The sequence below is a fragment of the Malania oleifera genome, chromosome 8, assembly GCF_029873635.1.
Source record: "Malania oleifera isolate guangnan ecotype guangnan chromosome 8, ASM2987363v1, whole genome shotgun sequence".
In the NCBI taxonomy this organism is placed as follows: domain Eukaryota; kingdom Viridiplantae; phylum Streptophyta; class Magnoliopsida; order Santalales; family Ximeniaceae; genus Malania; species Malania oleifera.
This window is the reverse complement of record NC_080424.1, coordinates 2,194,907-2,208,280: the sequence shown is the minus strand read 5'-3', so window position 1 is coordinate 2,208,280 and position 13,374 is coordinate 2,194,907. Positions and strand designations below refer to the sequence as shown.

The 13,374-nt window shown below is 37.0% G+C and overlaps 1 protein-coding gene across 5 annotated transcripts in view; it reads right to left on the bottom strand.

The window, feature by feature from the left end:
- Positions 1–13,374, bottom strand: part of LOC131162385 (uncharacterized) — a 66,822-nt gene that overhangs the window by 32,883 nt on the left and 20,565 nt on the right. For all 5 annotated transcript variants that reach the window (XM_058118816.1, XM_058118817.1, XM_058118814.1 and 2 more), the window contains exons 8-9: positions 5,585–5,639; positions 1,452–1,528 (exon numbers count right to left, since the gene is read on the bottom strand). In XM_058118816.1, the coding sequence (XP_057974799.1) occupies positions 1,452–1,528; positions 5,585–5,639 (132 nt within the window). The remainder of the gene's footprint in view (positions 1–1,451; positions 1,529–5,584; positions 5,640–13,374) is intronic.

The following is a 13,374-nucleotide window of genomic DNA, read 5'->3' as shown; positions in this document are numbered from 1 at the left end:
TTCGCTGTAAAGCAAGAGTTGAAAGGCAATTTTCATGTATTTGTCCAATTTAAAAACATATAATATAAACAAAAACAATGTACTGGCAACAAATAGCAGCAGTTATTACAGAAACAATCTGTGGTGATGCTGATCAATCTGATTGTGAAAAAAGCAGTGGTAATGGCAAAGCAAGGCCTGAGATGTAAAGGCAATAAATGTGTCTGCAGTCAAACAACAGTCACAAGACACGGTGATTGTGGAGGCCAAATTAATTTGTATCACAGTGCAATATCAACCAGGAAGGTATTATCATCAACGCCAGTAGCATCTACACTGATGATGCATAGTTGTAAGTGGGCTATATGGTAGTGGTAACAGTAATAAGGCAAATGCAATGGTCATAATATGAGGCAAAGACAATTGTAGGAAAAATGAATCATTTCTGCTTCCATTGGATGATTTTTTCCCCCTTTTTCCATCTCATTAAGGATTTATAAACTCCATTACCAAACATCTTTTAGCTTTTAGTTCTTTGTTGTTTTCAGAAAGGACCAAAAACAACTGCAACCTATCTTTGTCATCCATATTGAACAATTGCAACGAATCTTTGAGAAGGGATGTTCGTTCTTGGTGTCTCGATCAATCGTGGGGTGTTCACTTGCAAATCATTCTATGAATTCTTCACCTATTCAAACTCTCATTTTCCTCTTTATCCTATTATTTGGAAGGTTAAAGTTCCCCCAAAGATAAAAGCATTTGCTTGATTGGCTGTACTTAACAAAATTAATACCAATAACTTGTTGCAGATTAAGAGACTTTTGAAGGCTCTATCTCCAGATGTTTGCAAGCTCTGTTATAGGAATTCTGAAACAGCTTCCATCTCTTTTTACATCGTGATTTTGAATGGAGGATATGGAACAAACTGATTGGTATTATAGAAGAGAGTTGGGTTTGCCCCTATTCAGTGGAAGATCTGTTAGTCAGATCATCCGCTGGTTTTGGAAGAAGGATAGGGCAGCTCTGTGGAAGTGTAGCTAGTTTGCAGCATTATGGGGTTTATGGTTGGAACGTAACGCACGGGTTTTTTCTGGGAAGAAAATAAATTCATCATTGGAATGGGAAAAGATTCAGTTTTTGGCTTCTTTATGGTCTGTCAGGTTCGGAATTTTTAGGGAAGCTAGTTTTCAGGATTTAAATAGAGACTGGAGGAACTGGTTGGCTTGATTCTTGCTGTTTTAGATTTTTTTAATTCTGGTTTGAATAAGATTTTTTCAGGGAGATTTCTTATTCTAGCTCCTCATAAATTCTTTCCCTTTTAATAAAAATTTCTTTGTTATCAAAAAACAAAAAAAATTGCCACAGGGTATATATGTATAATATCAATATCAAAGAACTACAGAACACAAAGCTACTCTCTCCCTCTCCAATACAGATATATGATAGCAGCCACAATTAGACAAAGAGTGCACCTTCGGCGTTGCTCGGTCCACAGCAATTGTAGAACCTTTAAGTTCATGGGTTTCTGACATAAGCTGGTCAACGGAGTCTGCAAACACATCAGGAGACATTGTGAGAAGCCAAAAAAATTACGATAAAGAGTAAAATCCTGAGATTTCTGTATTTAAGCACTTAGCTCACTGTGGTTTTGACAAATTACATCCTCCTTTCAGATTTAATCCCTTTTGTGAGGACCCTTTTACCATTACATTAGTTGACTGTTAATAAAGCAATTTTTTCTTGGCTAAATCCTTAAAAAAACAACTATATCCTTAAAAAATTTCTTAATTCAATCTTCAAAATTTGTCAAAAAAAAAAAATTAGAATGGCAATATGCTCTTCCTATAATGAATTCGTCATGATATCCAGTTTTTGAATTCCAATTTTTTATATTTCAATCCAAAAGAATTTATAGAGCAAAATATACTATATAAGGTAAAAATTGTATTTTAAAGTTGTTGAATTTTTTAAAATGAAAAAGCTTGAAGTTTAAATCAGGAAAAATTATTACATAAGGGTACAATTGTCTTAATAGGAATTTTAACTCTTAAAAATGAGACTTTATTAACAGCCAACTAACAGTAAGGTGATTAACCATAAAAAAATCAAATTTGAAGGTACTAGGGAGGATATCGCTTCATTAAAATTTTTTGAGGAAGTTTCAGGCTTAAAAATTTGACGAATAAGAGTGGCTTAGCAAGACTAAATATGAGATAGGAGTTAATTCTTAGCAGGCTGTTCAGTTTTGTCCACACCCTTCAACATATTTTGGTCTTTCTTTTGGGGGTAATCCTAGATTAGTTCTATAATGACCCGGAAATTAAAATAATTAGAAAATATAATAAATGGAATGGATTAATGGATAATAAGGGAAAAGGAAGGATTTTTAGAAGGAACAGCAGGTCTCGTCGAAGAATGTCATGTCCTCGTCGACGAGTGTCCTTCTAAAGCTCGTCGACGAATCTAGTTCCTCGTCGACGAAGGAATTCCGAGAGAGTATATTTTGAAACTCTGAATCTTGGCGACGAAGGTAACTTCTCATCGACGAAGTCTCTACAGTGCCTCGTTGACGAACCCACGTGTCTCATCGACGAAGCCCTGCTTATAAAAAGAGTTTTCTTCATTTTCAGCGTGAAATTTACGAACCTTCTTCGATTTCGTGCCGGATTTGACCCGGTTTGACGATCTGGAACCACCACAAGGTTCGTAGGATCGTTCTCTATAAGGTTGTAGGAGCTGATCGTTGATTTGAGAGGCTTGGGAAACATCCCAAAATCAGGGTAAGTGAGTTGTTATGGGATTTCCTTAACGAATGTTGTTATTTGGAGCCTAGGAAGTAGTAAATATTTTTCTTAAGATCTAAGTTAATTGGAATTTATTTAATTAAATTAGGATTTTTGGATTCAGGGTCCAAGTGAACGCTATGGGTATCAGTTTGGGGATCCTATCAGCGTAGTTCGAAAGTCAGGTAAGGGGGAAATTTATGTATTAAATCAGGTGTTCATGAATTAAAAATAAATTACGTATTATTTATGTATATATGTTTTATGTGGGTTTCAAATGCCAAACATGTGAAACCATGTTTTCTGAGCCTAGGAATGCCTATATAGTTATGTATATATGAAAGTAAACGGATGAAAGTGAAAAGTAACTTCTAAGGAATTATGTAAGAAATGAAATGTATTTTCAGCATATAAATGTTAAATGTGGATTGGCTTATTTTACAGGAATATGTATGAAATTACTGTCAAATTGTGTGGCATGAGATTCTGTACAAATATATATATTAAATGTATGAGATGCAAGCTAAGCAAGTAAAGTATTGAGAATAAAATATGATATGAACAATGTTGCCTGTGTATGTTAAATGCAACCATGTAAATGTAAGACAGCTGAAAGACAGCCATGTTAGCAGATTCTCGCGCATTTCTATGTGGACTAACAAATGATGGCTAAAGAGCAGCTGTAGTACGAAAGAATGGAATGAAAATGTTATGCAATAAAATGACCATGGAATGAAATGACAAATGTGAACGATACAGATGGAAAAGAGTCACTTAAAGTGAAATGAAATGCAATGTTTAAAGCTATAAACATGAACAGATGTGTATGAATGAATAATGACAGAAAGGAATAAAGTATTATGATATTAGAAGTATCTCTGTATGTAGAACATGTTACGATTGGACGAGGCAAGCTTTTTGCCTAAGAGCTTGCAGAGAAAGGTGAGTGCACTAGTAACTTCAAATGTGGCAGTAGCTGCATAACGTACTAGGGCAAAGGGAACCTATTTGTATGGGCGAGTAGATTTCCCTATCCTTAGGGCCTTTGCCGGTAAACTATTGTTGAATGCATGAGTACGAGATCAAGTTAACACTTGAAGGCTTACTGAGTAAGGTGAGTGCCCTAGTATGCTTTAGTTGTGACCTCAGAATTGCCTAAGTATCAAAGCGGAGGGTGCTACTTGTATGAGCGGGTAATCACCCCTATCCTTGGGTAATCTCGTGGGTTAAATATTTGCATGTGATTGTTTAGGTTCAGAAAACAATTTCAATGTTAAGAGATGGTTTGCAAATGTAATTAAAATGATATTTATTTACCTCATGTTGGTCACACGCTGTTTTAATATGTATATTTCTTCCCTTACTGAGATGTGTCCCACCCGAATATGAATGTTTCTTTTTCAGGACATCCTCGAGGTCGGGCTTAGGAGCTCGAGGGTATTTTAGCATTTTTGAGGACTATAAGATAAAGGGTATATGTTGAGTATATTTTGGGGATGTATATGTTTACGTTTTATGTCTTTATGTTTTATGGCTGTTGAGTAAGAATGGTTGTGAAAATACTGAAATGTTCTCGAGATGTATATATTTATGGAAATGCAGGTGATGGTTGGTTTTTATGGATTTATAGATAGAAAATAGAAAACTCTAGTATTACGGTATTATGGTATATGTTATATGGAAATTATGTTTATGTTTTCCGCTGCGTATGTATATTGTGAATTATGGATTATCAGGATTATATCAGGTATAACGCACCGGACCGAGTTTAAGGGTTCGGGGTGTTACAAGTTCCTTTTGAGATCCTATGGTGGAGTGCAGCCAAGACCCAAGATATTGATGGGGTGGAAGAAGGCTTACATTTCCTTGGGGATGCATTATGCTTATTAGTGCCTTTCTTTCAAGCATTTCCATTTATTTTTTGCCCCTTTTTAGGATCCTCTCAGTGTCACAAAGAGGTTTCTAATGGATTGGTACAGGTCATAATAAGAGGGATCTCATAGCTGGGCTGTAGTCACACAACATAAGTCAAAAGGGAGTATGGGTATTGAGAATTTGGTGTCTAAAATATTTCCCTAGTGAGGAAATGGGTGCGGGAGGTTTTCAAGATTAAGTATGGTCTTTGAAGCAATGGGAGGACTGTCTGCAGGGGCAGTCAGGAAAGTGTTTATGCCACTGAACCAGGCTGTCTCACATAGACGGTGGTCCCCTCATTATAAAAAGTCCTTTTCATCAATTGAAATTTATTAAATTTCACCTTTTTGGTCAATTGAAATTTCATTTAATATCACCCTATTTTGCAGCCCTGTTTAGTTAGTAATAAGTATTGTCCCTTGAGAAATTCTATGTTGAATAACCTACCCACATTTAAGCCTGTGAAAGACTGGGTTCTATATTAAATCTAAATCTATTTGAAGAGATCAATGCTTGTTTTTATAGGCAATCATGCCAACTTGGTCCAAATTTACATACAATAAAATTTTGGAATCCTAGTTTAAATTAGTATTTCGATGTATATAATTTATATTATAGTATATTGCTGATATTGTAGCATAAAGAAATTTTGAAGAATAAATTCGGATGCACATGTTTTGGTCCTCAAGAAGAATTACTGCATCCACCACTGACTACTGAAATTTATTTATTCATTTATTTTGCTGCTCAAATTTTAATTGATGTTAAGATCAGTTAAACAAAGCATTTTTTCAGTTAAAATTTTGAGCTTGATAAGGAACATAATTAAAAGGCCAATCAAATGGAGAAAATTGTTTGAGAAAAACCATATCTATACAATAAATGCTTCAAAATTGGAACAGAACGACCTGAATTTTCATACGTAACAAATCCAATTCCACGTTGTTGCTTCGTCACTGGATCCTGAAATTCATTCAAGTATCAAGACTTCAATAAGAGAGGGTAACATAAGAAGCTGCAAGCATAGCACTAGGAGACCAATCAATGTTAATATTTATAAATCAGGTGTCGCATGATAATAGATGCAGCCATAATCAATCTTCACAACTTTTTTTTCGTAGAAAGAGTGGAAAGCCATTTCACAGAACAGCTGGGCTATGCAACACGAACAGAAGTTACATGGTTGAGCCACTGTGTCAACTCTCTTACATCCACTTTTCCATTACTACCACGCGCACTATAAAAATAATCGCAGGAGAGGGTGAGAAAGGAGTTCAGAGGACTGGGGCTAGGAACCAATATCTTTGTTTTTTATTTTTATTTTTTATAGAAAAAGCTTCATTAACAGAAAAGAAAGAAAATTACAAAGCATGAAGAATAAGAAAACATCCTCCTAAAGACAAAAAACAAAAACAAACAGTTAAGATAAACCCTCCCCCACCCCCCCCCCCCCCCCCCAAAAACCAAAATCCCTTTGATGAACAGACAACAAAACTCCTCAGAAGAACCCCAAAGAATGAGCCCAAAAGGAAGCAAGGAAAACAATTCTATCACATAATTAATGTGAGGCAGATCAAAAATCCTAGCATTCCTTTAAATACACAAAGTCCAAAAAAAGAACACAAGAATATCTCCATAAAACCATCCCTTCCCTACTTCTCCCATAACCTCTCTACCATAACAACAAAAGATTCACCAGTAAGTGACCATAACAATGCCTCATCAAAAAGAGAGAACATGTAGGCCGAAAGCTATTTAGCCATCCGACAATGGAAAGACAATGAATAATAGTTTCACTCCACTCAATAGAGACCAGTTGCTTCTCCAAAATCAAAAGCAATGAAAGAGAGAAGTCTTTCCACAGTTTCTAATAAGTTTCGAAAACCCCCCACCTCAAAATCTGCTCCCCACAAAAAGCCACCCATTATGCTCCTCATCATATTTAACTCCCACCAAAAATGGTGACTCTCACGCTTGCACTCGCTTTTGCTAAACCAGCTTCACTCTCTTTCTCCTTTCTCATTTGTCTAGATGGTGTGATCATAAATAGGTATGGAAGTGAACTTCCACAAATCAATTCAGATCAAAAGAAATTCTTTTGATCTGCAACTGGAAAAGGTTGGGGTAGGCAGTAAAGTTCGCTTCAAGGAAAAAAGCCTAGAAATGCAGCCAATGGATTAGAATTCCTGTGTTGGTTGCTAGATGGGTATTGGAGTGCATGTCCTTGCTTGTCGAAGTCGGAACAGAGCACTTGTTACAGGAAGTTCAGCAAGGTAAAGATTTGAGCAGAAATTAAAGCAAATCAGAGGGGCAATTTTATGGAGTTGGATTTTGTGATCAAATGGTAAGGGTTATGCAATTTTCATTCCTTGAGGTCAAGAAGGGGAGGGTTCGCAGAGGTTTTTGCAAGGGTTGTGGGAAAATTTGGTTTTGGAGAAGATGAGCAAAGTTGTGGCTCACTGTTCAGGGAACCATGACCGTCGGACCTGGAAGGAGGTCCTATCCGGTTGTTCAGAGACAGAAAAGGGCAAGTGGTAATGCAGGAACTGTGGAGGTTTCCAAATGGTGAGCGCTGTAGTGGCGGCTGCTAGTGGTCCAGAAGTTCTCAAAGAAATTAGAGTTTGTAAGGGGAAGGGGATGACCCCAAAAGAGAGAGTGGATAGGGCTTCAAATGGGTTGTACCAGGTATCCTTAACAACACAATCCATATGGTCCAATTACTGTAAAAAAAGCCAAGGGCTTTTGAGGAGATCTAGCCCAATTATAACTTTTGGCCTCTTCAGGGAACTTGTAAGGGTTTTGTGAGATCTCTAATGCACAAGAGATTTCATTGGCCCAGAATGGACCTGTTTCATTTTCATACATGCTCCAGGGACCAACATACAAGTAAAGAGGTTGTGCAGTTGAGTACACCCCAATTCAAAGCTGTGAGAGCTGTACAGGCTGTAGCTGAGGCTTGTGATACAGTGGGTTTCAAAAAAGGTGGGGAACAATAGGTATGGCTTTGGGCAAAGCGAGCAGATAGAGGAGACTCAGTTTCATAAGACATCCTCTCCAGTGAAAGGGGTTTGTGTGAGTGGGCAGCGTATATCCTCTTCTGGTGGGCATAGAAACGAACGAAGGAATATCTGGAAATCTTACAAAAGGGGTTTCTTTGGAGGATGAACGCCTCCATGTGCAAAAGGAGGATAACATGATTGCGGATCAAGGTGGGAAATGGGAATTGAGATAGTGTGAGTTCCAGTAGAAACATGGTGGGAATGGAAGGAGTGATAAAATCCCAGGTCACCAGAAAGTCAGCATTTTACGACAGGCTTATTCTTGACAAGGGCGGAAGTGTATGGAAGAAAGAAGAGTATAGAAGAAAGGGGGCTATTCAACTGAGAGGTATTGTAATGCAGATGCGAAGAAAATTAGGCTTTTTTTTTTTTTTTCAAAAGACATGGTGATTGCAGTTTCTACATCAAGGAGCTTTCAACTGAGTCAAAAATTGATCAACCAAAAAAGGTCAGTGAAGGAAATTTTATTGAGAATATTAAATGGGGTGATGTTTCAGATGAGAAGTGTGACTTGGATAGTGACTTTGATTATGATGAAGAGCTGCTTATTGATGAGCTTCATGAACAACTCGGATCTGCATTAGATTCTTCTGAAGATTTGGGTGATTCTTCCTTTAAGCCTCTATTTTTTTGGAGGTTTTAAAGGGAATTTTGGATAGAAGGATGGAATGGGCAAGAATAGAGATACTTGAGTCTGTTTCTGGCTCTCATTTTTAACACTTGCTAGATAAAATAGGTTTGTGGTTAGCTAATTCAGAGGGAAATACTTGAGTCTGTTTCTGGCTCTCATTTTTAACACTTGCTACATAAAATAGTTTTGTCGTTAGCTAATTCAGAGGGAAAGAAAGTCCGCTTGGGTGGTGGTAGAAGGCTAAGAAGGGTCAAAGGGAAATGGCAAATTTGCAATGCTATTTTACCAATGATAGAAAGGGTCTGAATTTCTTCAGTAGTGCTTGTTAGGTCTTTGAGTTGGTGGCCAGTGATGCTTTGGCTTTTTTTCTGTCCTTAGCATTCTTTTTTGTGGACACCTTATCCTCTTTTGCTTGTATTCACTCCTATCTTAATATATCTTATTTTATATCTAAAAAATATATATATATATATTTAAATCCCATCACCATCCTCCAAAACTCCCTTCCATCATAAACCTCAATGGTTACTTTATCATGCAGTGCCTTATTAAAGACACCAAGATTTTTAACAACCACACCACCTTTCTGAACAGGACCTGTGATAACCACCCACCACACCAAGTGAGACTTGAATTCCCGCACTGGTCTTCTAGGAAAACCTCTTTTGGGTACCTTAAACATCTTCTCCAGTTGAAAATGAAAGAAGAAAGTGGATGTGAAATATATGATTAAAGTCAAGAGATCAGTTTAATTCAATGCCAATGTCTTTTCCAACAGACTAGCCTCTTTTGAACATTCTCAGTACTTTTGAAGACACTAATTCTCAGTACTTATTAAAGACACTAAGATTTTTAACAACCAAACCACCTTTCTGAACAGGATCTGTGAAAACCACCCAGTACACCAAGTGACACTCGAATTCCTCCACACTGGTCTTCCAGGAAATCCCCATTTGGGTACCTTAAACATCTTCTCCGGTTGAAAAAGAAAGAGGAAAGTGGATGTGAAAAATATGGTTTAAGTCAAGATCACTTTAATTCAATGTCAACGCCTTTTCCAACTGACTAGCCTCTTTCGAACATTTCTCCTGCTGAGAACCACACTCCTTCATCTTCGATCCTTCGCACCCCAAAAGGTGGCCCTTTCATCATATATTTCAAAGTTAGGCTCTAGGAGTGGAGCATTGAGATTGAACCTCAAGTTCCAGAATGCTTAAACCATGACCAAATTATTTATTTTAAATTTTTAGTATTTATTCATTCCACAGAGAAGACTAAATTAACATAAGGAATCCACAGCCAGAGTAGTTGGCACATAACCTAGCCATCATAATGGATCAATGGCTACTCCAAATCCAGCAACTATAACTAAGAAAACAAAACAGTATTTGTAGGAACCTCTCACACTTCTATTTTAGAAACTTGTTTCTCACTACCATACAGAAAAGAGGTTCCATGGTGTATGTTGTTTGCAGATGATATTGTATTAATTGACGAAACTAGGGACGGAGTAGAGGCTGAATAGAATTATGGAGAGAAGCTTTGGAATCTAGAGGCTTTAGGATAAGTAGAAATAAAACAGAATATATGAAATGTAATTTTAGTAATGATAGGAGGAATATTGGAGACAAAGTTAAACTTGATGATGAAGAAATAAATAGCACTTGTAGATTTTGATACCTTGGATCTAATTATGCAAGCTGAAGGAGAAATTGAAGATGATGTAATGCATAGAGTTAAAGCAGGTTGGGTAAAATGGAGAAGAGCTTCAAGTGTGCTATGTGATCGTAGAATACCCTTAAAATTGAAAGGGGAGTTTTATAGGACAACTATAAGACCAGCTATGCTATATGGATCGGAATGTTGGGCGACGAAGAAACATAATATCCAAAAAGTAAAAGTTGCCGAGATGAGAATGCTTAGATGGATGAGTGGTATAACATTGAAAGATAAATTAAGGAATGAACATATTCGTGGTAAGTTAGGTGTAGCTCCTATAGAAGATAAGATAAGGGAGGGACGACTCAAATGGTATGGACACTTGCAACGTAGGCCTTATAGTGCACCTGTGAGGAAAAGTGATTAATTACTGTGGAGGGCAGTAGAAGGGGTAGGAGTAGACCTAAAATAACTTGGGAAGAGATAGTGAGTAAGGATTTAATATCCTTGAATCTATCAAAAGAAATGGTCCATGATCGCATAAATTGGTGGAAAATGATTCATATAGCCGACCCCACTTAGTGGGACTAAGGCTTGGTTTTGTTGTTGTTGTTGTTGTTGTTTCTCACTACTATACAGAATCATGATAGAAACTCACTCTGATCATAATAGATTACAGAACCATACACCCATCAATCTAAACCCCAAAATACTTTTAATGGACCACATGCATAGGAGTATTATCTTCAATTAAATAAGGATGAAGTGCAATGTAATTTTGCAAATTATTAGACATTCTCTGTGAAAATATTGTCTTTACGCAATTATCTTAGCTTACATAATTATATTCCTTTGAAAACAAATGTTTTTTCATAGAAAAAGAAATTTTCTTAGAACAAAAAAAAGAAAGTACAATAAACAGGACAATGAATCCTCGAACAAATAGGGAAAACAAAAGAATAAAATACAATATGTTCAATAAAGCCTTCCAATCCCACTTGACTCCTCAAAGCAACAGCCCTTGAAAAGCCACACGAAAGCCACAAGAGGTGCTAAATACCACACCATGTCCCAAAGTAAAGATAGAGACAACCTCTTTGCAGAGAAGATATAAGCATGTTGCTGCAGCAAAATCCCCTACAAAACAGCAAAAGAGCACACTTCTACAACCTACCATCCTTACTCTTCCCAAAACCTACAAAAGAGAAACTCAAAAGCTCCTCCAGCGACTTCAGACACCCAAACCGCACCAAATAATCCCAATATTCTGTTCCACATATCCCAAGCAAATGAAGAATGCAAAAACAAATGGCTGCTACCACACAAAAAGCACACGATAGAAGACAAAGACAACTAAAAGGCGAGATCTTTGGACAAAAATCCATCACCAAAAAATTCATTAATACAGTTTATAGAGGGGTTTGAACAATATAGGATCAGTTCAGGACAAAACCATGGCTGTATGAATACAGCCATGGGTTGGCACTATTATCCTTCGAATGGCGTGTGAGGGCAGCTCCAGCAATAGTTCAGGAGTTGGCAGATTGGCAGTGTCAATGGGTGGCTATGGTGTTGGTTTTGCAAGACCTAAGGGGTCATGGTGATCCTAAACCAGCAAGGCTCTATTTATAGTATAGCCAAGTACATTACAATGACAATAATGCCCTTATTAATTCACGCATTAACTCACAATTACTAACACAGCAATAACACATTAATGATGCTAAATAACTAACCAATAATAATTAACCAGAATTTTCATTCACTTTAGATAAACAATGAATTATATTAAGAGAGAAAAGAATGAACCAAAAAAAGGGAGAATAAGGTGTTCTCCACTAACAAAGAAATAAAACATAAAAATGAACTGGAGAACAAACAAAGTGCAGCTCGCCAGTCCCTTAGCAAGTTGGTCAAAGTTATTCCTCTAAACTATCAAACCACCAAAACCCAAAGTCACTCCAAGAACACTGCCCTGCACCCCACAAGTGATCAACCCCCACGCCCTTCTTTCTTCCTATCAAATGTAGTTGGAGATACCCAACCTTATCGTACCCTATAGGAGCTACTAGTCTTACATGAACCCACCAAGAGAGTTTCAGGGACATGGTTCTCTCCTCCAACAACTCCCCCCTCCCCCCCCCCCCCCCCACCAAAAAAATTAAACAATAAAAAAATTTAAAAAAATAAAATAAAACAACAAAAAAGGTTTGGTTGTCATTACAATCTCCTTTCAACTTACATTGAACTTTGGTGATAGAATTCAAGCTTTAATCTGCTTATGAGAGTGTAAAGTGCCATGATTCAACTGAATACAATCCAGTTCTCTACAGAAAGAGGACAAGCAAGCCATGGGGCAATGAATCAAAGGAGTTGAAGTTAAATGGTAAAAGCAATAAAATTAATCAGAAGACTAGAAATGGCTAAAGTACCATAACCGGAAAGAGCATCAGCTCAATCTTTAGATTCCTTCAATTAGCCAACAAAAATCTAGGTTGACGCCTCCAGATATACATGATCTCAGAAACCTGTTGATTGTCAAATAACACTGTTGGCCTAACAAGGCTTAATCTCATTTTGATGATAACAAATCAAGGTTACTTAACATGTCCATGTAAGTTTGAATTTCAGGACTTAAGTGATCTTATGGTTTCAAGTGAACGTGCTTGAAGAGTTTGAATGAAAAATCACACTTGAGGCTATGAGACATAATAAACATGAAGGTTAGAGGTATGTGAGATATGAAGCTCGTTGAAATAGTGCATAAAGCTCAGAAGACATATTGGAAGCTTCACAACATGAAGACTTAGGCACTTAGATAGGATAGTCAGATAAAAGTCTCATGTAAGTACTTCAAAACTCAATATTGATAGATTAAAGCTCCTAGGATATGTCATTAGACTTAGATACCTGATTTTATTCATGGAAAATGTTTTCTCAAAGTCCAAATTAAGTTTTCCATTACACGAATTAAGTTTGGAACCAAAAATATTGAAAAACAAGTGTTGCTGCAAGGACAGGCAACTGATGACTCTTCATCAGGCAACTGTGGTGCTACTGAGTTCGAAAATATACAAACAGAATAGGCACAGGGGACTGACCTATCGGGCACAATCGACTGACCCCATTTTGACTTTCAGAATGCACTAATTTTAAAATAGCACAGGCGAATGACCATACGAGGACGGGCGACTAATGCGTATGTTTAAACGAGTTACAGTGCTGATCTTGTTTCCATATCTTGCGTGATTGGTTTCCAAATTAAGAGAAAACTTCAAGGAAACTTTTTAAAACCCTAGTGCACTATTTAAACGTCTTATTCTCGCACATTAGGGTAACGAAAATTTCA